The 23,604-nt window shown below is 37.4% G+C and overlaps 3 protein-coding genes across 4 annotated transcripts; 2 read left to right on the top strand and 1 right to left on the bottom strand.

Annotated features, from left to right (window-relative positions):
• Window positions 1-349: 349 nt before the first annotated feature.
• Window positions 350-1,777, bottom strand: LOC111595936 (peritrophin-48-like). Its single transcript, XM_023309896.2, has 3 exons — window positions 1,719-1,777; window positions 1,081-1,649; window positions 350-883 (listed from the first exon to the last, which is right to left on the bottom strand). The coding sequence occupies exons 1-3, from the start codon at window positions 1,723-1,725 to the stop codon at window positions 350-352; spliced, it is 1,110 nt and encodes a 369-aa protein (XP_023165664.2). The 5' UTR covers window positions 1,726-1,777.
• Window positions 1,778-3,635: 1,858 nt separating this feature from the next.
• LOC111595935 lies at window positions 3,636-4,010 on the top strand. The gene has a single exon (XM_023309895.2). The coding sequence runs from the start codon at window positions 3,644-3,646 to the stop codon at window positions 3,944-3,946; it is 303 nt and encodes a 100-aa protein (XP_023165663.2). The 5' UTR covers window positions 3,636-3,643; the 3' UTR covers window positions 3,947-4,010.
• Window positions 4,011-8,478: 4,468 nt separating this feature from the next.
• On the top strand, window positions 8,479-12,048 carry LOC111603523 (protein I'm not dead yet). 2 transcript variants are annotated; one of them, XM_023321154.2, is made up of 10 exons: window positions 8,479-8,560; window positions 8,616-8,750; window positions 8,821-8,937; window positions 8,994-9,142; window positions 10,078-10,192; window positions 10,251-10,300; window positions 10,364-10,486; window positions 10,546-11,224; window positions 11,279-11,416; window positions 11,555-12,048. In XM_023321154.2, exons 1-10 carry the CDS (start codon window positions 8,552-8,554, stop codon window positions 11,645-11,647), a joined length of 1,608 nt encoding a protein of 535 aa, XP_023176922.2. In that variant the 5' UTR covers window positions 8,479-8,551; the 3' UTR covers window positions 11,648-12,048. The 2 variants fall into 2 exon arrangements, with proteins under 2 accessions (XP_023176922.2, XP_023176923.2); XM_023321155.2 differs by having other exon boundaries at window positions 8,491-8,560; window positions 8,612-8,750.
• The last annotated feature ends 11,556 nt before the right edge of the window (window positions 12,049-23,604 follow it).

The raw sequence follows: 23,604 nt of genomic DNA on the forward strand, positions 1-23,604 counted from the left end.
AACAATGCGCTTACCATAATATCCATAAAGTATATAAAAATAAAAAGTGAAAGCAAAAAAAAACAAAACACGTTGATTCTGAAAGAATATCCAAACGGAAAACTGTAACGGCAATGCCAATAAAAATAATAATAATGATAATTATAATAATAGAAATAGAAATATAGAAATATAGAAATAATAGATAATAGAAAAATCTTTATGCTCGAGTATATAGATTTAATTTTTCTCAGTTTCTAGAAATAACAAATGCGTGCATTGATTATTTTGTATTGCTTGCTTTATTAAAATAATTTGAAAGTTTTTTATGGGTTATAGCTGAAGATTTGAAAGATATTCATTTTAGGGCTCATTTTGATGGAGTGGTTGGTGTAGTGGTTGGTGTAGTGGTTGGTGTAGTGGTTGGTGTAGAGGTTGTCGTCAAAGCTGTGGCTCCCATGCAAGGAGCATATGCAGTTCCATAATCGGTAAGACCACTAACAGGGGCACAACCTTGTTCAAATTCATTGAAGAAGTAATCCACTGGGCAGGTGCTAACTGCGCCATTGCTGCCATTTGTGCAGTAGTAGTAAGTATTACAGTTCTGGTTGTTTACAGCGTTCACGAATGGTGTTGTGGCATACTGGCAACGATTGCAGCCCTCTCTCGGAACGGCTATTAGGCGAGACTTGCAGCTATTTGATATAGTGTCCCAATACTGGGTACCGGGACAGCTCTTCTGTTCATAGGTTTTACCATTGCAGTAGAGATAATTTCCGCAGATTTTTGGATCGCCAATAAATTCGCCGGAGTCTGTGCAAGTGTCAGATACTGCATTCTCTTGAACTCGATCGCAGGCACCGTTTGTATTATACCCGCAGGCGCCAGCTGATACAATGAAAGCCTGTAAAAAAAAAACGAGTTTAAATATAGCGAGAGATTTGAAGAAGAAGTGGTTTCTTATCGGAAATTGCCGAAACAGAGCCTAAATCGAACAGGTATGCAAATAGATGGAATAAGCCTAGATCGATAACTCAGGATATATATATATATGTGTATTAAGCCATTTCCAATTAGACTTGTATTTAAATATCAACTTACACTCGTTGTGCATGTGCCGCTGCCCAGCGAGCCGTCTGGGTAACAGTAGTTGTATGTCGTGCAATTGCTGACGCTGCCAAAGTAGATATTAGGAGGCACCACCTCGCAGAGGCTGTTTAGACTTGGTCCGCCACTTTCTTCTAATACATTGCAGTCACCGTAAATACATTGCTGTAATGACGCACTGAAGGTCAAATCTCCGCAAGTGCCGCTTCCGCTGGCCACACCATTTTTGCAGTAGATCCATTGATTGCATGTGTTCGGAGCTGGAACCCAAAGGTCGCCGGTGCTGCCCTCGCATGGATCTGCTACTCCATAATAGCACTTTACTTGCGACGAGGGACTGCAGGTCTGTGCCTTGTAGTTGTACGAGTAGCCAGTCTGGCAATAGCTCTGCACGGGACCATTTTGGGTGCACACATAGTAGTAATCACACGACTCAATGCTGCCCAGCTGTGTGCCTACTTTGACCGTCGTACACATCGCGGTCACATTGTAGTTGCCCTCCATGATAGAGCCGAGGCTGCTGCCAAAGGCCAGGCAGAGGATACTTGCCAATAGATACATGCCTGCCAGGAATTTCAATTTCGTTCAATATCAAAGAAGGATCGATCGGCAGCTCGCTCCCATCCACTTACCAGACATCTTATCCAAGAACAAAAGCAAGTGTTGTTATACTGGTTAAAGGTTTAAATGAACACTGACTGAACCTCTGCAGACAACGCTCGCTTTTATAGTCCCAAAATTGGTTTCCATGACGCATGTCTCAAATGTTGAGTACACCAAAAAGAAGTGTCAACAATTTTTTAATTTTATTTAATTCAATTATGTTCAAATCAATTGTTTAACTGCCTTCTAACCAATTTTCAATTAAACTTATCTTTCACTTATCTGCTGCTCAACTAGCAAACTTATCTACCGCACAGTGATAAGGCGACCGTCAAATAGCTTGTTTTTCCACGAATCCATAAGTCAAGTTGATTTCCTTCTCAATTTTCTACTGAATTGAACAAAAGTGTCTCTAAAGAGACGCTTTACATATTTTAGCATAATGCAAGTGGTAGACGAACTGATACAAGGTAAAATGCGGAATTGACAAAGCAAATTGAGCAAAGGGCCATGGCTGATATCTATATAAATAAAACTGTAGAATTCGTTCTTTTATATGTAAGGCATTTGTGTATAGAATATATTTTCTGAGTTTTCTAACTCTGTGTGTTCAACTGAACTTATTCATTGATCAGGGAAAAAAACGTTCAGTGGTTCATAAACGGCGCTATGTGCCTTGTGTCTCATCAATTGCAACTTGTTCAATTGAACTTATTCATTGATCAGTGAACAAAAAAGATCAGTGGCTCATGTTCGATGCTCTTTGCCTAATGTCGCAACAATTGGAACTTGTTCAATTGAACTTATTCATTTTAAGCGGTGCTCTTTGCCTAAAGTCTCATCAATTGGAACGTGTTCAACTGAACTTATTCATTGATCAGGGAAAAAAACGTTCAGTGGTTCATAAACGGCGCTATGTGCCTTGTGTCTCATCAATTGCAACTTGTTCAATTGAACTTATTCATTGATCAGTGAACAAAAAAGATCAGTGGCTCATGTTCGATGCTCTTTGCCAAATGTCGCAACAATTGGAACTTGTTCAATTGAACTTATTCATTTTAAGCGGTGCTCTTTGCCTAAAGTCTCATCAATTGGAACGTGTTCAACTGAACTTATTCTTTGATCAGGGAAAAAAACGTTCATTGGTTCATAAACGGCGCTATGTGCCTTGTGTCTCATCAATTGGAACTTGTTCAATTGAACTTATTCATTGATCAGGGAAAAAAACGTTCAGTGGTTCATAAACGGCGCTATGTGCCTTGTGTCTCATCAATTGCAACTTGTTCAATTGAACTTATTCATTGATCAGTGAACAAAAAAGATCAGTGGCTCATGTTCGATGAACTTATTCATTTTAAGCGGTGCTCTTTGCCTAAAGTCTCATCAATTGGAACGTGTTCAACTGAACTTATTCTTTGATCAGGGAAAAAAACGTTCATTGGTTCATAAACGGCGCTATGTGCCTTGTGTCTCATCAATTGGAACTTGTTCAATTGAACTTATTCATTGATCAGGGAAAAAACGTTCAGTGGTTCATAAACGGCGCTATTTGCCTTGTGTCTCATCAATTGCAACTTGTTCAATTGAACTTATTCATTGATCAGTGATCATAGCAGCTTAATGTTCCATGTGTAAGTCGTTCCTCTATGACTTGCTTTGCTTAACTGTTCTTGAGCGATACGTCTTAAAGAATTGTCCAGTTGTTCAAGAACTATGGATGTCCGAAACGATTTATTCAATTCATCGACTACACGCATCAGGAATGCAGAGAGTTGCGCACTTTTGAGTGAGCTTTAGAGTATCTTTTTGACTTTCATTGCAGGTATGTAATTGAAGGCAACTAAAGTACATAACATAAAACAAATGCTCGAGAAACAGCTGCGAAATGACTGCTGGTGCAGGTGCAGTTGGGAGAATGGCAACTGGGACTCAGTTGTTGCCGCGAAGTTGTACGATGCGGAGCACCAAAGCATGTTTACTGCTGCTGGGATTGCAGTTGCTCATCAGTGGAGTCTGGATGGAGGAGGCAAATGATTGGCCAGATCCGGAGTTGGAGATGGAGCTGCAACGACAGACAGACAAATTGACCTATTGTCGTGCATTGCAGCGCTTGCAGCTGCAGCAATATGAGCAAACCAGCTGCCTGAACATACAAGAAGATGAGCTAACGATGACCGGGGAGCTGTTGATGGACTCGCCACAGCGCTGCTGGTGGGGCTGGGAGCTATTTGGTAGACGTTGCCGCAAGCGTGCCTGAGTGTCTATCGTGTATTAATCCATGCTTAGCCATTACAATGCATTACAATTGTTAACGCAATTGACGCACAAATAAAAACAAATAAAAAATACGAACTAAAAACATTTACTGAGAAAATCAGCTTCAAGCAACGCAGACCTATATAAATATAGATAGACATATTTATGTAGACACTTGACATCTGTTTGACTAAGCCGTACACAGACTTGGATTGGGTCTAACAGCGAACATGGTCGACGGCTTATGGCTTATGATATATAATTGTTCTAGGAACTTAAGAGAGCATATAGAGTTTCAGCTAACCCCAATCAAAAGCCAAACAACGTGGCACCAACAACAACAAATCGATGCCACCTTAAATCTTAACTTGCGTCGATGTCTTGCAAAGCAGTCAAGTGTGTGTGTGTGTGTGTGTTAGTGTGTCTGTGTAAAAGGCATAAACCGAAGGCCAACACAACGCCATTTGCTGTTTATCAAACTTCCGTATGCGAAAAATTGTTCAACAAAAGTCAATCAACATCCGGCGCCATTTTACGTGCTCTTCATCTTTTTGTTTGTGGCCGCTGTGTTTGGTCATTGTTGTTGTTGCTGTTATTACTGCTGTCATCGTGGGCGTTGTTAGTATTGACATTGTGGTAGTTGTTCCATCATTGTTTCCTTTCATGTGTAGTTCGCTGGGGCCATCAACGCCAGCCCTGCCGTCAATCACCTTGCCGCTACAACAGCAATGTCGATGTCGTCCGTTCCCTACAACAGCAGCAATCAGAAATACGTAGCAACTAGCTGGGTGCAAGCAATGCGACACGTGCTTAAGTTGATGCCAATGCTAGCACCTGGCTGAGAAATTGCTGTTTTTAATTAATTGCCGATTGGTGGATGAGCAACAACAATCCTGACGAGACTCACATCGCCCGTCAATCAATCAATCAATCATAACTATTGATAAAAGCTAACATATTCGATGGGAATGGGAATGACAACAAGAAAGTTGAAACTCCGCAAGACTTTAATTATTCATATAAATATACGCTATAGATTTGCCCATCAATCAGTTATAACAATCATAGCTAGATGTCTTTAAATGCAATACACATCGTGTATGATATCATAATGATTGATGTTTGTGACCGTTGATACCATTCGATAACTTCAGTCAGAATGATTGAGACTTTTTGTCATATTCCATTCGAATACAAGCGACAACAATCAAGAGCAATCATTAATGTCAATCATAATGACTGATGCTTGCTTTTATTTATCATTTATTAACTTCAGTCATAAAGATTATGTTTTTCAATCAATCAAGCTCAATTATTACCATCAATCACAATGCTTGTTACTTGTTTTCAGATATCAATCATTAACATCAATCATTTTGATTGATATTTTTTATCATATTGATCAAATAAGATCAATCATTAATATCAATCGTAATGATTGATACTTATAGCATTGGTTAAAATTTTCTATCAATCAAGATCAATCATCAATCTCAATCATAGTGCTTGCTTTCATAGCAATAAAGATTAAGGTTTTCAATCAATCAATATCCATTATTACCATCAATCATAATGCTTAATACTTGCTTTCATTTATCAATCATTGACATCAGTCATAGTGATTGATAGCATATTCAATTCGAATACGAACGACAGTACAGATCAATCATCAGTAAATGCCCTTCTAATAACTACTTACGAAATTAGATGTAGTCTAGCCAGCACTGTGTGTCTGCTTATTTTCGATTCAGTGTTGCACAACGCAGTAAACAACGAAGATTGAGAAAAAACATTTGTCAAGTTTCCCAGTGAATATTTTCCCAATTATTGCAAACAGGAATGATATTGAATTGCTTGGCTGAACTGAGCTGAGCTGAGCTGCTCAATGCATGCAGTCAGCAAAATAATTCGAGCGTTAAACAAGCATTCGAAATTAAATCTACAGCAGCCGCATGCCCAAAATAGTTCGCCCGAAATGTTGCAAAGCTGCAAGACCCAAAAAAAAAAAAAACAACTGGTTTAAGAATAAGTTTAGCCCGCAAACTTTGCGAGATGGGCGAACAGACAGACGGACGCACGGGTGGAAAAAAGGAAAACGAATACCGATGGCCCAAACAAAGTAGCGACGAACAGGGGCACAGGTGCTACCGCGCTGAAAGACGCAGGACAGACACAGGTGCGTCCCCTAAAACATTTGATGCAACATTATCTGCAGTGACATCCGCTTTTGGCTGTGCAAAGTTTATGCAGTTAGCCAGGCTTTGGCTGCAGCTTTTGTTCCCGTCCTCCGCTCCCGTTCCTAACGAAGCAGAACGGCGAACAGTTACGCAAAATTGCCAACGACTGCGCATTGTTACGCGCCACGTGGCCCAACAAAGTTGCCCGGTGTTCCAACTCTTTGCCATTGCTCCATCATCTCCCTTCGTAACGCGACTGCAGCATCCATCGTGGCTGTGCAGACGAAACTTTTATTGGCCAAAGTGCAGTCGCTGGCAACGCTGCGCTGCTTAAAACTTGACCCACAAAACTTGCCTCAGCTATTAGAAAAAGAAAAAAAACTTTACCAATAAGCATGCGTTAGATAGCTCAAAGGATGAACACTTCTGTCAATCGACTCAGCGCTTCAGATGGTTCGGATAGCCAGTTAGACGGTGTCAACATCATAAGCACTCAGCCAGCTATCGATTTACGAGCACTAAAAAATTGGAATCACCAACTCAAGATAATTACGCTTGGGCTTCCAACAGCGAACACGATAAACCACAAAAAAATGAGTAGCAGCAGAAAAAATCAAACGATATTTTAATAGTCTCGGCAAGTTTTCTAAATATGTAACCACTAAGTAGTTTTATCTTCAGCTGAACGATAAAACTATTACATCGAAGTTTTACTAACTAAAAGATAAGTCTGAGTGGCAAAAGACAGCCAGAGTCAATGATAAGACACTGCCATAAAATGTCATACTTAACTGACAGCTTGTTGTGCTGAGCAGAACTTATCGATGGTGTTACGGTTATACTTCTATAAATAGGAAATTTTGTAATTGTCCAAATGGAAATGATTTCGAATAAAAAGCGAAGAAAATTAATGAGAATTCTACCAGTGTTTATTGCAGTCGACGAAATTAAATTCCCCCATTTGTATTGGTAATTTTATTATGGTTACCTTTTTGCGTATTAGTACAGGCTGAAGTTCGAACTTTCTACCATTCGTTGACATGTGTCATTATTTAAATAAAAATAAGTAATGGTGCTCTAGAAGGGAGTGCTCGACTTGTAACTACCGTGAACCCTATGCAGAGCAGAAAACTTTAAATTTCTGCTTAAAGAAAAACAAACTCAAAATAACGATTATTATCGATAGTAATGATAACTTATCGAAAAAAATAAACTCATACAGCGTATGGTATAGAGGAATATTGGGATTATACAATATAATTATCTAGGTTTGGTGGCAGTGAAGATCATTGCAGATCGCTAGATAGACTCAGCTTGTCGCCCTGATCAAGTATGTATAATTAATGGGCCTGTGCCACGCCTCCGACTGCCTGTTACATAAATTTACACAAAACCAATATGCCCTGAGATTCCATGTGTTCAGGGTATAAGCAGAATTATAGCTAACAATTGTAAATCCAAATGAAGTTTAATCAACGTAAAAGTACACATTGTTAATATTGGAGCCTTATCGATTTTCGTGCGAATAGCATTGAAGCAGGAAATCGCATCGAATCGATTAACAAGCGAATAAATACATCTTTGAGTTGCCAATCAGCTATTGTAAAGCGGACTTAGAGAGGGGCAATCTTATGCTTTGGCGTGCAAGTAAACATTTTGCCAGCCAATCATTTTGATTTTGATATTCATTTTGCTTTTTTGACGTTCGCCTGATTCCTTGGAGAGTACGTGAGCGCCATATACATGTATGAATTTTCCTAGCAATTGGCTGGAAAATTCGAAAGCGTTCAGCTCAAAAGGTGCGTAGCGCATATTTATGCTTATGCAAATATGTTCACACATAGATGCGTATGTATATGCTTGTTAAGTACTACTATATGCAAAGGCATCCATTTTGGCGGGTCCCTTCAGCCTGTAGTCAAAGGAACAGCTAATAAAAACACTTTTTGATATCCTGTGCGCACATAAGCGAAATATTTAATATACAAATATATTTGTGCCCACGTATATGCTTTCCGCACAGGTGTTTAAAACAGTTCTTGGAGCTGACGAGTTGATGAAGTTTCGATTCCAGTGAGCCGAGTAGTTAAACTGAATGTTCCATTGACAAATGACTTGTTTGAAGAACAAATTGTTTTTCAGTTGCTTGACTAAAGCATATGCTTTGCCCAAGTCGAAGGTCTCGAGATGAACCATAGACCAGATATTTCTATTATACACAACTCAATGAACTCGTAAAACCTCTTCAAGACAATCTAAAGAATTCTGTTTTGACAGTTGACCAGATAATATGTCAACTAGTTCCCTTTGTTAAAACAATTGTTCAGTAAAGCTTTCGTTTTATAATAGTTTGTTTTAGAAATATTTTTATATTTAAATATCAAATTTATTTATATTAAATTTAAGCTTAGTTCTCAGTTAGAAGCACAATGAGTGGGGTAAGTTGAATGGTAATAAATAATTGAAATTTGACAATGTCTATGATTTAGTCAGGATTATAAGCCAGGCATGCTACCATACCCAGAACAGAACCAGTGTAAATTGTTCTGGAAGTTTCATTACAAAGGAGTCTTAATGATTCTCATACCTATTTTATTTGCTCCGATTCTAATTGGTTGGCATATAGCGGTAAATTGTGAAATAGTTTAATCTTACAGTTCACATTGATTATATTGTTTTTCCCCCTTATTTTTCTTAGGCTTATCGCCTGATATACGTTGGGTTGTGCATATATCTATATTATATACTCAATGTCATCCCGGTGGGCATAATTGCTTTTCTACTTATTATCTTTTTACCGCTCTTGGGGATTTCGGTAAGTGAGTCTCGTAACAAAGAGAATGCTCGTTTTGAGAAGAACTTCCCTTACAGGATTCGAACGCTGTGTCCATGAGCTACTATGCGGATTTATTATTTACCACATATGGCAGCATATTTATGGGTCTGATGATGGACGCTGCAAAGCTGAGCGATCGATTGGCTTTGATCGTAATCAGCTGCTGTGGCACAAACATAAGAGTGTAAGCCTTCAGTTCAGTAATCAACTGATTAGTGTTACTCATAGCTAAACGACACGCACTGATTAGTGTATATGTAGAAACAAATATAGTTGCTATTGCTATCAGTCATAGACCAGCTAACTTAAAATACATGCCTCAACGCCGTTTGTTCCGTTTCGTATGATTGAGAGAGTGTCATGAGTTTTCAATGCTTTTTGTTTATCATGAAATAGCTATCTCAGGGAAAGTATAAAACGAACGCATACGTAAATATATGCGAGAGTGGTCTAAAATCCATAGAGAGGCATTTGACTTTTAACATTTACCAAGTTTCATATAATTTACAGCTCTATCAGGGAGAGAAGCAATTCTTTAGCTGTCAAAAGTTATTTGACTCCCAGCTTAAATAAAGAAGTATTATTATTAATGATTGATCAGAAGAGTGTAAATTATATTTTTAGAAACCTTAGGCGATGACCTCTTTTAGCTTCCTGAGTACAAATATTATAGCTAATAATAATTAAATTTATTTTTTTTCTGTGATTCTTAATTTCTCAGACAACCCTCGTTAAATACACATTTATCATGAGTTGAGCAAAAACATTTTGATAAATGTGCATACGCTTCTTCGGCTAAAAGTCCACATAAATGGATCGGGCTAGCAAGCAGACAATAAAGAATTTATTAATAAATATAGCCATCAATTAGATGTATATATAATTTATATAATAATTATTATATATTAAATTACTGTCAATGAAAATAGTTTTATAGCTGTCGCTTATTGAAAATGTGAGCTCAGTTGAATTTGAATAAATTTAGCCATGTTCATGCAGCGATCTCTCTTGAGCCACAAACCGAAGATTCCGGGTATTCCCAAGTCGGGCAGTTCCGACTATACCACTCTTGTAGGCTTCCGCCCAGTTCAGTTTCGTTAAATGATAGTTTCATTGCAGTCTTCAGGCGTTTTTCATGATCATGACCTGCTTGTCGAGCGTATTATTTTGCAGTACATTTATGTGTGCGTTTTGGATGAAAATTGCGCAGGCTTTATTGAAGGAATTTGCGGACGTAAGTATGGATGCCATATCTTAAAGAGCTTTTATTTTGTAGCTCAATTGCTTTGCAGTCCGGCATATTGAAGATAGATTCGGATGAGGAGACATATGAACGGCAGGCGTAAGTTGTTGAAGAGACTTTGATAATTTGTTGTTAATTTTACTTAAATTTGTCGTTGTTCAGAGCGCCATATCCTACGAAGCCAGTAGTTGGCATTTATCTAACAATTGCCTATTCGGCCACGTTGGGTGCCATGGCATCGCCATTTCAGGATCCCAATAGCACGATCAATTTTTATTTAATGTCGTGAGTAGATCGATTGGCATTCAATAAATGCATTTCAATAAGATCGATTTTTTCTCAAGGTCCATGACTATAAGGACAGCCGCATTTTTGCTACTCTTCATTTGTCCAATGATTATAGGACTGGCTGTCGTTGCAATTTGGATTAATTTAATATTCCTTGGCGCGCCGAAGGATGATCTGAGTGAAATGGCCGCTGCCAAGAAAACCATGAAACAGGCCATGACGGACAAGAAGCTGAGCATGGGTAAATGGTCGGTTCATTCCATATTGGCTGTAATTTTCATTTTTTTGACAATGATTCTATTGCTGTTGCGAGACCCGCCATACTTTGATAAGTTTCAAGGCTGGGACGGCTTTATCGATACTCAAAACCTCTCCTCGGTGCCCATCATATTAATGTGCGTGTTGTACATAGCTGTCCCGGCTAATTATATGTTCTGTAGCTACTATTGCTGCCGGCAGCCAGAGAAGAAAGGCACTGCGCCCAGCATGGTGGGCTGGAGGCTTTTAAATAATAATACGCCATGGGCACAAATGCTTATGCTGGCCGCCGCCAATGCCTTAATGTTTGCGTATGATGACTCGAAGCTAATGAAGCTAACACACGACTGGATTGCTCATCAAGAATTTTCAAAGACGGAATCTCTATTTGTCGGATCTCTGCTGGCCAGCTGTCTCACTAACCTAAGTCCAGCGATATCTGTGATACGCCATACCCTATTGCCCATCACGACGACGGTAGGTGTTTTCCTTTCGTAACCTGTCAGCTTACTATCTATACATCTTGCATAGAGCAACTCAATGAAAATTGGTACTGGAGGCCTGGTGGTTCCATATGCCACCGCCATTCACAATCAATTTCTGCTGCCGGTCAGCACCTCGTCAAACACAATTGTCTCAGGATGGGGCAACGTTCGTCCGTATCAGTTTGTGAGTTATCGCAAAAAGTTTTGCCTATACCCTGAACCCCATTGTAGAGTAATCATAATTTGTATTGGGTTCAGGGTATCTGCTAGTCGGGCATGCCTACATAGAGCACGTTTACTTATTTATTTTCTTGCTCTACAGCTTCTGGGTGGCATTGTGCCAACGATTGTTATGCTGCTAGCCATTGAACTTAGTACTTATATGTTGGGCGGCACGGTCTTTGAAGGATATTAAGCCGACTGATCGCTTGAGGTGTGTTCAGTGAGAAAATGTACACAAAAGTAAGAGTCCTGTGCAACAGTAGTGGAAAACTGGTGCATTGATTTAAGCGCTCGCCGCACTTGCACAACTGGTCACAGCCGTTAGTAGATAGAGAGACAGATAGAGGGAGAGAGCATATATCAATCCAAATGTTTGTGGTGCCCTTGTTGCCTTTGGCGTGTTCGCAATTTTCCGCCATATGTTATAAATTCTCATATGAAGCATGCAATTTTTCGAGTGGAGTGGTAAAGTTAAAGCGCATTGTGCCGCATGTCGAGGAAAAACAGTCGTAAAGCTGAGCAAATCTGATGCGACTCACTCGAAAGACAGACAGGTAGTCAGAAAAACAGAAGTGGAGTACGTATATATATATATAAATATATATATATATTTATATGCATATACATAGTTATATATATATTTTGGATATGAAGCCACTGCGACACAGGTGTGCTTCCGACCCAAAAAACTTCCACAGTGGAGACCTAACTGTTAAGGCTGTTTCGTAGACTTCAAAAATTGTACGGAAATTAAAAATTTTAAATTAGTGATAAACCGGCAAAGCTTAAGGATTATCTTACAAAAGACATGAGTAAATATATTCGAAAACGCTCTAAAAAAAGTAACAAAAATTAAGAAGTAAAACGTATGTTTCCTAGACTTCAAAAATTTTACGGAAATTAAAAATTTAAAATTAGTGATAAACCGGCAAAGCTTAAGGATTATCTTACAAAAGACATGAGTAAATATATTCGAAAAAAAAGTAACAAAAATTAAGAAGTAAAACGTATACTAAAAAATAAAAAAATTAAATAAATAAAAATGATAATAATTCAAAAGAAATGCATTTCCTTGACACAAATCTTAAATTTTCGGAAGTGCAAGAACTCGCAATTTAAAATATGGTAGCCAGGACTTTAGGGCGAAAGTTTATTCAGCTGGACGGACAGATTTGGATGTTGAGCGCTTTTAGCCAAATTACATAGTTTCGCATTTAGGGTAATTCCCCGCGTGGACACAGTTCGCACCTAATTCGCATTGCTGTGCAAATGCGAAGCCTTGCTCCACCGAAAGTGTTAGCACTAAATAATTCATTTGTTAATTTAGACATGTCCAGCGGTGCAGAGTGGTGCATGAAGGTGCCGAAGGGTGATGTGCCAACACGGAGAGTGTGCTCTGTGTACTTTAGGCTTACTGGCGCCTAGACACGGCCAGAGCAAACCTCCCGCCGACCGACCGACCGACAGACCGACAGACTGGCTAGCTGGCTAGCTGGCTGCCTCTGTGAACTCTGTTGGCCATTTGTGGTCGCATTTATATTCAAGCTATTCAATTATTAAATTCGTCGCGCAGCACTTCATGAATATTCATGGCCCTCACGACAATCGAAAATTTGCCTTTTAATTGTTTTGTTTTGTTTGGCTTTGCTGTTTTTGCCTGCAGCTAACGGTCAACAGGTCATCCAAAAATGTATTCTGTTCACATTATTTGAATTTTTCAATTGCATTTTTGAGTGCATTCCCCTGTCGATTTACTCAGATATTATACAAAATGTGCATAACTATATAGATATTCATTTATTTATATATCATTTAAATGATTGTAATAACTACTTTGGACCATTTGTTATGACAGTTTATGCAGCTGGTTTTCTAGTTATTTAATTTAAACATAGTTTTTCGAAAATATATCTATTTGTATATATTTGTAAATATCTTTTGTACTTGGAATAAATTCGGTTGAATAATAGAAACGAAGAGCTTAACTTTTTTATATGAAAAGTAGTTTCATGTGTGATGCTTCTTTGAAGCATTTCTAAATTATATAAAAAAGAATTATGAAAATGAGCATTTATGTAAATAAACTTACAATTTTCTTTTATTTTTATTTTGATTTTTAAAATTCAAAAATGTGTAAAAATTGTTTCTTTTAAAGTTACATGTATCTAAATCATAATTGTACAGTTAAATATTTTCTTTCATATCAATTAAGCAAGTTCTTTTGGTTAGAAAATTTAATGACATTAATGCTTAAATATGATTATTAAGCCCAAGTACGCAAAAAGCAACGATCAACTGTTAAGCAAAAGAGTTTTGTCAACTCCAAGCTGTAAATCTCTAAAAAATACTAGTTCAAATATATTATGTATAGCTTCATTATACGGACACACAGACGGACAGGGCTCAATTGACTCGGCTTGTCGTCTTGATCAACAATTTATGGGGTCTGCTACGCCTCCTTCTGTCTGTTAAATACATTTCAACAAAATCCTTATACTCTGCTTTCCCGTTTTCAATGGGTTCAGGGTCTCAAAACACATTCTATTCACATATATATGAAGTATATATGTATAGCATATACATTACTGATCCGTTGACAAATTGTGTGCATATATCCAGCTTTACCTGCTCGCCTTTCCTTTTGCTTCCAACATAATTCAAAATAAGTGTAAATTGTCACTCAAAAAGTGCTCAGCAGCTCTGCTGGCGTTGACTTTTGAGTGACTTTTGGGTATAAAAGGGCGCAGCAGCTGCGTGGGCGATCAGTCAAGTGCCAGACCTGGACTGGGTCAGTCGCTGTGCAGTGCAAGTGGTGAATAAATTTAAGTTTTTTTTTTTGTTAAATTGTTTAATTTTAAGAAATTGTATTAGTTTAAATAAATATATTTAAGGATTTTTTGTTAATAAATAATTAAATATATATTTAAGTTTTTCTTGTCATTGAACATTGTTTATATGTATAATTAGTATTTAATTGTTTAATTGTTAAAAACATATAATTGTTAGTGTTTAAGTTAGTTTTACTTGTTATTAATAAACACTAAATGTTATTATAATAATGAAGTTAGTAATAATGTTCATGAGCCATTATGATCATTATGACGTCATTTATGTACATAATTATTACTGGTAATAATCATTAACGATAATGATCATTAACGCTGATGCTAATTAAGATTCAAATACTCACCTTGTTCTCTTTAAAAATGCTAATGACTAAGCTTACTATTATATATATTTACTAAACTAAATAATCTTTAAGAGAATTTTATTTTATTTAGCTCCTCTGATATAGTTAAATTATTTGTAAAGTGTTTGTCATGGGCAAGGAATCTCTACTCTTAATTTTCATTTTTATAACATATTTTTGCACATAATATTAAATATTTATAAAAACGAATACATGTACATATATTTATATTTAAAAACATGTATAGAGAGTGTATTGTATATACATTTATTTAATATACTAAGTAACCATAAGAATAACACTGACAAATGTTTGCTAAATATTCTATGTATTATAAAATGAATGTTGTCTTATATATATTTTATTTTTTCGCTGTATATTTTTTTTGTATTTTTTTTTTCACAGCAGAATCTATATTAATAAGAAAAACTCACCTGAGCACTGGTGCTCCATGGCAATATAGTTACATAAAAGGCATGAATATTTGTAAGAGGAGTATTAAAAGAGTATTAAATAAAATGCATCGCTTTTCGGAAGGATTATCAATTCAGCATAGATCGCTTCAGCTCGAAAAATAGCTCTAAATACGTTTTATATGCTAAAACTTTAAATCTTTTCTCTTTTGAATTACATAAATATGGAATGTGAAAAAAAATAATATAAGTTAAGTTACAGCATTTTGCCGTTTAACAAAATATTTTCACAGCTTAAACTGCGCTTTTATAATCTTGTTATCGTGTTATGATTGCTCAACAGATTAAGCACCCATATTTCGTTAAACAATATTATATGTATAACAAAATGCACTTGAGCCAGCAATATTTGCTCATATTTACCTTGAACGATATTATTCAAAAAAATTAAAAACCATTCAAGCATCATTTTAGGGGCAAATTTAAAATTCTAATAAGCTCAAAATATTTATCTTTTTTTTTTGCGAAATTTCAAATTCAAATTATCCTGCTAAGACGCTGCCATAAGCTGTGCCATTTTTTCATCAACGGCCGGGCGCTTTAAACAAAATATAAAAAGAAGAAAATCAATTCACCCACCAATTGTCAATTTCAGCCAGCCAAAGAGGACGAGAGAAGAGGGAAACGTAGGTATAGATATAGCTATATAATATATATTCAAATGTTATGCAGAGCCTAAGCTGATTTTCCAGCACTGGGCTCATTATCCCTTTTGACATCTGCGCAGAATTCGACGAAAAATTGTATTCTATACAGGTATTTGGTTACATTGAGAAAATGCGCTCAGCTGTAGCTGTGTGAGTGTGCGTGTGTGCGCCGGCATGAAATTTAATTTGTGGCCTGCCATTAAACGATGTCGGCTTAGCCTGGCTTCGCTACCATCAGCCCCAACCAGGCAGTCCGCTCTTTGTTCTTGCCTTTGACTTAGCAGCAAAATCATTTGCAAACAATTAATTCAGCTGCTCTACAACGAAATGCACTTGCGCGCCCCAGTTGAGTTGTGAGCAGGAGTGTCTGTCTGTCTGCGGGTGTGCCTCCTGTCTGACTGTGTGTGTGTGTGTGTGCGTCACATAAAAGATGCCATTCAAAAAACGACACATGTTGTTGCCATGGCTCCAGCATGTCAGCTCTATTAAATGTACTAATGACTGACAGACAGCCAAAGCCGAGCTGGGAGCCATGAAACGAGCAGCTCGACATTTAACAGGCAAACTAGGTAGAGCTGCGCTGGATTTTAGACACTGGCTTCAACAAATGGCACACAAAACTCTTCTCACAGCAATTTCCAAATTGAAATGGCACCAGGGTTGCTTGCCGTACGTGACTAGCAGATATCCTGTAATTTAAAAAAAAAAAGTTTACGAATAAATGTTAATTACTTTACTTGGTAGGCAGCAGCTGAGAGTCTTTGCTTTAGAATGCGTTGGTGTTTGTTCATTTTGTTTGATACTCTTCGCATTTACTGAGCATGCAAAACAGCATTTATATGTTTGATTATACCAATTAAAATTTGGCCTTGACTTTGCTGCTTTGCTCTGCTTGGGCGCATTGAAGAAACTAAGAAACATCTGCTTAAGTTCTGTGGGCTCTGTAAGTTCTGCTTCTGTAAGTTAAGGTCTCTACACTTGACCACACCAGAACTGAGTAGCAAACTAACTCGGTTAAAACCTTCAACTCTGACAAAGCTTTCAGCCTTACATCAGCACTACTGCAACAGCAATCAGGAATTGGGTAACAGATTCTGTTTTTAATCTTACCATCGCGATACGTCTACTATTTTTATGAACAACTACATTTAGTTAATTTTTCTTTCTCAAGCCTGCACACGTTCCTAAGTTCATAAAAAATCATCTAAATTTATAAAAACTATTTTAGCCTTAATATTCATTGCAAATCGTTTTAAAAATAGTGTGTAAGTCGCACTACTATTTTTATGAACACTGCTGTAAATTACAATAAATATATATGTAAATAAATATAAATATATATATGTAACTGAGCTTTCACTTCAAGAAGTGCCTCGAAGCCTTGCTCATCTGTCACGCTCATCATTATACCCGTCAACCATTTTCACTAGGTCAACAGGGTATTTAGAAATAACATTTGTCTTGTGGTTGCCAAAGATCAAATACAAATACACTCCATATAATACGTAGTAATTTGGTAAGCTGATTTAAAGCAAGTTCGTTACAGTTGAGTTGGCTCAAGATTTATGTAACTAAACATAGTTTTCTTAAGTAATAGCAACGACGCAATGACCAATCAACCAGCTAGCTGATTTTCTGATAAGAAAATTAATTTAATTATATATTAAGCAAATAAGGGGCTTATCAAATATGTTAATGTCGAAGCGTCATACTTCGCCTAGTTAAAGTGAAAAGTTCAGTGCCAGGCTATATATGCATGGGCATTATCATACGCACGGCAGAGTCTATATGTACGAGCTGTTTTCGCAGTTGTTACGTATACGCAGCGTATAAATAAATCATTTTGTATGCCTTTATCCTGTCGCTTCTTCTCTGCGGCAAAAGACGCGGCAAGGCCAGCTGCAGTTCTTGCGCTATAATTAAAAGTGATTCGTTTATATCGTTGTGGATTTTAAAATTTCTCGTTTTTTGCTTTATTTTTGGTAATTATTTTTATTACTTTGCCTGTTTGTCTGTTGGCATATGTGGGGTATACGCAATATTAAGTACACACAGTGTTGGCTCTCGCTGTGTCGCCTCATTTGTCAATTGTGCGTATGCGTAATAACGTAATGTGTTTTTAAAGTTGGCTCGATGGCTTTAAAAGTGACTTAGCTACGGCTCATGCCGGCGTATGCGCCATTTTCGTTAGGCTAGGCTTAGGGCTTTAGGCCCGATAAGCCGTTTAGCCAGCTAATTGATTTGTTTGCCTGCCACTCGTTAAATCTAACTGTAGCTCGGTTGCTACAGTTGCTGCTGTTTCTAACGGCTGCTGTTGCTACTGCTGCTGGCGGCTGACTGATTACATGGCTGCTGACACATTGGGGTCTCCCGGAAACTGGAACGGCTTCACTTACACACACACACACACACACAATGCAAATCGTATGGCAGACGACAGGCTGACAGTCGCATAACTTTTGAATGCTGAATGCATTTCAAATGCCAGCGATCCAGCGAGCCACCGAGCCGTGTGCACAGTGTGTACAATAAGTAAACGTCCTGTCAAAATATTCACGCCCAGCCCCAACTAAGCAAATGACTGTCCATTGTCTGTTACTCTGGCAGGCCTTCTTAAATATGCATGAATACGAGCACGAATACTTTCCTAAGTATGACAAATCTCTTGTATTCTTCTCGTTTTATATATAATATGCCGCCTACGTTCTTTTTTGTCTTCACTTGCATTGTGTTTGGCTTGGACGGGCCCTGAGGACTTTAAGATAACAAAAATGTCTTTGGCTGCCGGAGCACAAAAGCCGAACAGTGTCTAAGCCAAGCCAACATGTGAGGAAATGTTGCCCAGCAGGCAAAGCTGGCATATTTACTATGGCCAGCCTCTTAGTGTTTGTCAATAAACTAAAAGCTATAATCCATATACCCTATGATCTTGCGAAATATGATGGATGTGAAGAAGTGTGTATAAGCTGCAATAATCCATAGTACTAAGTGCCTAGATTGTGTGTTATCCCCTGGAAAATTTCTGTATCTAGAGTCTTAAATATTCAGATTCAAATCATTTTCTTTTAGTCTATTTCTTCTTTAGGAATAAGAAGTATAGAAAACAATCAGGAGAGGCTCCTCAGTTTGCACCTTCAGCTGTTTAGGCTAATTCAACTGCAGCTTATATCTTTAAAAAATATTCAAATAATTGCAAGGTATTTCTTAGCTCAAGTCTTAGTTTGAGCCGTTCTTATCTTTTATTTCTTTGCCATAAAAATAAATTTAATATGCGCAGTTTGTTCCACAAATAGTTCACTGCCTGCAAAACAGCTGTTGTATTCACAGTTTAAATATAAATATATATATATATATATAGATAAATTTATAAATTTATAAAAAAAATCCCTGTTGGTCTTGTGGACAATCAATGTCCGGCAATCTCATAAGTGTCTACATTAATTTAATTCATAATAAGCAATAACAGTAACAATGCTGATAATGTCAGTTGTTCGACATTTGTCAGCGTTAAAAATAGCGCCAACGCAAAAAAATTAAGACTGCTCTAGGTGGCAGTACACGACTAGTAGATATCCTGCAGAAATGTATTCCTATGTCTATAAAGGCGGGTAGACGTCACAATAAGTCATTCGAAATGTGAAAATGAGTTTGAAAATTCCATAGTTTGTCATCTGACTATAGTTTACGACAAACTATATATTTTACTCATATATATTTTTGCTTGACAAATTAAATTTGAAATAAATTTTAATCAGTTTTATAAAAATAAAAAAAATGTTCGTGTTTTAGTTCTATATATTTTGTAGTGCTGATTCGACATCTTTATTGATGTTGATAAAGAATATATATATAAATTATGCACTCAGACACGCCTACTATTTATATTTTAACAAAAACATTATACCCTGTTTTGGCTTGTTGCCATGTATAAAATATGCAAATGCATGAAAATAAATATATATATATATATATATATATTCAATAAAAAGCGAGAGCTACCGACACGGAAATGTAAAAAGCATAATAATAAAAAACTAATAAAATTAATGAGATTAAATCGCTTTATAAATGTACAAAACTGAACGCCCCGTCGCGCGGTTGCACACAATTATAACAAATATAAGCAATTTATATAAAATGCGATATAAAATCCCAAATGAAATTACATTTAGACCCCTTTGATACTCTTGCAACGGGGTATTACTAGTTCGCGAAATGAATGGTTATTAGTAGGCTTGAAGTAGATTTTGAATTTCTATTAAGTTTTATTAAATTCCATATAAATGGTTATGGTAAGAAAACAGGCTTAAAAAGTGTTAAATAGTGTTTAGCCCTTAGAGTTAGATTATTTGACAGCAATTTAAATTTATTTTGTAACATAAATTATTATTAATTTATTATTATTAATATTTATTCATTCATGCATAAGTTGCAGCTTTCGTCTGTTTGCATCAAATAAACACCGAGCTTCAAGAATGATAGAAAATTAAAGTATTGACAGCAGTTTAAACTGATTGTTCAGTATACCAAACTCAGCATTAAAGTGAGTCAAATAAGTTAGACACCAGCCTAAACTGACTCATGAATATGTGAATAATACTCAGTGGATAGCGCATTATAAATTCGTCTAGATTACTTGTAAATGCTGCGCCTATAGCTGAGCATGGAATGAAATGTGACCCGAATCAAATGCAAAATTCATTTGCTATTTACAGTTTGAAGCCCAGCCGGAAATCAGGCAGGCATGACGCCATCTTTCAAAATGGCTGCTCGTGCCGATTTTTTTTTTTTTTTTGCTCGCTGTAGTCGGCCTCGGTCTTGGGCCATTTTGTGTGTCTGCGTCTGTGTCTGCGCCTCTGGTGATTAGCTGTCACGAATTGTGGCGAAAAACAAAAATGAATTATTACCGCGCTGCGTACAAAATGTTGACATAGATTCAAATTATTTGTAACAAAATCAACGAACTGTAGCAACGCCAGCTCCCCTGCTCTTGCCCTCAGCCACCATCGCTTCTTCTGCTTATTAGATTAGCTTGAAGTGGGTGGGCGAGCATGCAAAAGAGTTTCGTCTTAAATTGCCCATCCGAGTTGCTCAGCACGTCTTTACTATTTATTACAGCCACAGCAACATTCAACAACAACAACTGTGCAAATAATTTGTGCAATTAATAAAGTTTTGTGTAGAGCAACTATTGCTTGTAGCTCATTTACTCTGAGGGCCATGTCCAAATACTGTTGGCCCATAATTTATAAAGAGAAGCTGGCCTAGGCCAATGTTATTGTCATCAATACGACTCGGCTTTGGCCTTAGTCACCATAATTATTAGAGCCCGTATCGAGCAATTGGTTTTCTATTTTTAGGATACCCTCAGCACAAGGGCAATTGAATGGGGTATACTGTTTCAGTGAATAAGCCTGTTGAAGGCGTTACGTGTAAAGGAACTGCAACTGAGTCTATCTACCCCTGCCTCTAAGTTTTAAGATCTAAGCTTATTCTAATTAAGTTTGCATCAAATTATTGATAACTTCTGGAATTAATATAAAGGCAGGATATATTAGAGTCGAGCACTGCCCACGATGGTTGTACTGCTTGCTTTTCTTTGATTATATTATGAACAATAGGGGCAACAGTACTGCTCTTGCTTTGGCTTGTTTACTTTTTGGTTCGATTGTTGTTTGGTCCTTGACTTCTGGCTGCTGGTTGCTGCCATTGTGCGCCATTGACTCATAATCGAGAATTGCTTCCTGCAGGTTGGGAATTCGTTTCCATGCCATTGCTCGAGCACTCGGTTTTGCCTTTGTTCATGACGGCGTATCGACTTTAATTCGGTTAATTTTTGCTAATTTTTTTTGTTATTTTTCCCACAACTTTGCTCGTTAAACAAAAGCCGGCCACAAAAACCAAGCGGCTTAAATGACACAACTTTTCAATTTTTTTTTTGTTTTGCTTTTTCACAACTAAGAGCAAAAAAGGTAATGTCAACTAAACCCCCATCTGCTTGTGCTGCGTCTATATCGTTTTCAACCTTCGCTCACTTGTGGCATTAATTTCTGCTGTGTAAGCAGATAAATTGCAAAACGCTTACCGGAAGCCAAGAGTCATCGGCATTAAAATGGATACCACGCAACGTTTGCACAAGCCAACATTACAGTCAACACCGGAGGTGTCTATTACAGCAAATTTAAACAGTTCATAAATTGAAAAGCCCACGCTCATCCAGCTTCCGTACATGTTTCATGAATTAATATTTAACAAACTTGAATTAAGTTAATTTATGCTTCAATCAAATCACATTTGATTGCCAAATTAGTTAATGACAAAGCTCTAGACTCTTAGGTGTGTTGAGATTTTCGATGCTATTACTACTTAGCTGATACTTGATATTATATAAAACGATTTATAGCCTTGAACAACTAAATAGTCGCATCTGCCTAGTTGCATAAGCTGGATTATCGCACGAGCTAAAATCCATTCACCCCATAGCATAGTCAAAATGCCATTTAATATTTATAATTGAGGCTTGCAGCATTTTGGTTGGGCAGCGGTGCGTATTAGTAATATTAAGTGCAGTGACAAAGAGCAGAGAGAGAGAGCAGTGAAGGGCAACTGCCGACTGTCAGCTGTCGTCTAATTACGTCTAATTGCAGCGAAACGCCGCAGGCATCCACACACATTAGCTAATATGTGCTATGTGTTGCCTCGATAAGCACGCTTAGAGTTTGAGCTGCTAATGTGCTGGAATATGGCTAAATGAAAGCCTTATAAGGTATTTAAAATACAAGTGAATTAGTCTCTATGTGTGTATGTTAAGTGTGAAAGTCAATGCGAGTCAATTATGCATTGTGTTGCCATTGTTTGTGCTGCTTCGCCAAACTGATTTTGCTAGCAGGTTTGCCTCATCGACTAGGAACCCTTTTCGAGCTACTGTCATCTGTCATCAAGCGAATATGAAGCTGTTTATAATGTTGCAGACGTATCATATTGTAACCGTGTGGCCCCCATTTCCAACTGTCATACAATATGAGATTAAGTCGGCGCCACAGCCAATCACTTGGCAGATGGTGGCCAATTTACTTGCTGCGTTGGCTGTTGTGCATGTTTCCTCCATAAATTTGCATACGGCACAAATACAGCTTGCTTTGAAGTACCATGTGACAATTTGCAGGCACAGGTTGCAATTTGTTGCATGCCTTTGAATGCAATGTAATTGTAATGCAATCGTGATTCAGGCAACCAATAGTGAAGTCATTATGTTGGTCATCTCGCTGGGCAAGGCTCTTGCCAGGAGTTGCGTTATGGTTGTTAACTTGTTCTGGTCATCTTTGATATTGTTGGTAGGTAACCAACTGGAGCAGGCAGGCTGCCAAGATCTCTGCATGGCATTCACGAACTCTGTCCAAAATATTTTACTATTGCCATTCCAGATGCTTATACAGAAGCTATTCAAATTCCACAAAAAGTTTATGATATACGCTAATAACTTAGCTTACTCTGACTTTAAATGGAAACAAAATCAGATAGAAAGATCGTTCGAGTAATATGTCTAAGGAATGCTCTTATAGAGTAAAGGGTTTCAGTGTTGAAAAGCGCTTAATAGAATCGTTGAAGCACTGCTGCCAACACAGTTAAGTAAACAAAATGGCATAATTAATATCCAAGTTCCTTTCCAATTTTATATTAATTTTTACAGTGTTGCAAAGTGCTTAACAAAAATTGTTAAAACAGTGTTGCGAGTGCCATTTAATGGACTCCAATATATATTTGAGTCTAATGCATAAGGCAGGTGAAATTGAGTTGACTGAGGCCAGCAAACTGAAACAACTTAGCACTGCTCTAATTA

The sequence above is a fragment of the Drosophila hydei genome, unplaced genomic scaffold (assembly GCF_003285905.1).
Source record: "Drosophila hydei strain 15085-1641.00,03,60 unplaced genomic scaffold, DhydRS2 tig00000172-arrow-pilon, whole genome shotgun sequence".
Taxonomy (NCBI): Eukaryota; Metazoa; Arthropoda; class Insecta; order Diptera; family Drosophilidae; genus Drosophila; species Drosophila hydei.

What these genes read in the sequence shown, in the direction of transcription:
- LOC111595935 (XM_023309895.2), top strand. Translation starts at nt 3,644, where the DNA reads ATGCGGAGCACCAAAGCATGTTTACTGCTGCTGGGATTGCAGTTGCTC.
- LOC111595936 (XM_023309896.2), bottom strand. An exon ending in GCGGCACATGCACAACGAGT is followed by an intron (nt 884 to 1,080) that starts GTAAGTTGATAT and finishes TTTTTTTTACAG; the next exon opens with GCTTTCATTGTATCAGCTGG.
- LOC111603523 (XM_023321154.2), top strand. An exon ending in TAATTGGTTGGCATATAGCG is followed by an intron (nt 8,751 to 8,820) that starts GTAAATTGTGAA and finishes TATTTTTCTTAG; the next exon opens with GCTTATCGCCTGATATACGT. An exon ending in TATTGCCCATCACGACGACG is followed by an intron (nt 11,225 to 11,278) that starts GTAGGTGTTTTC and finishes CATCTTGCATAG; the next exon opens with AGCAACTCAATGAAAATTGG.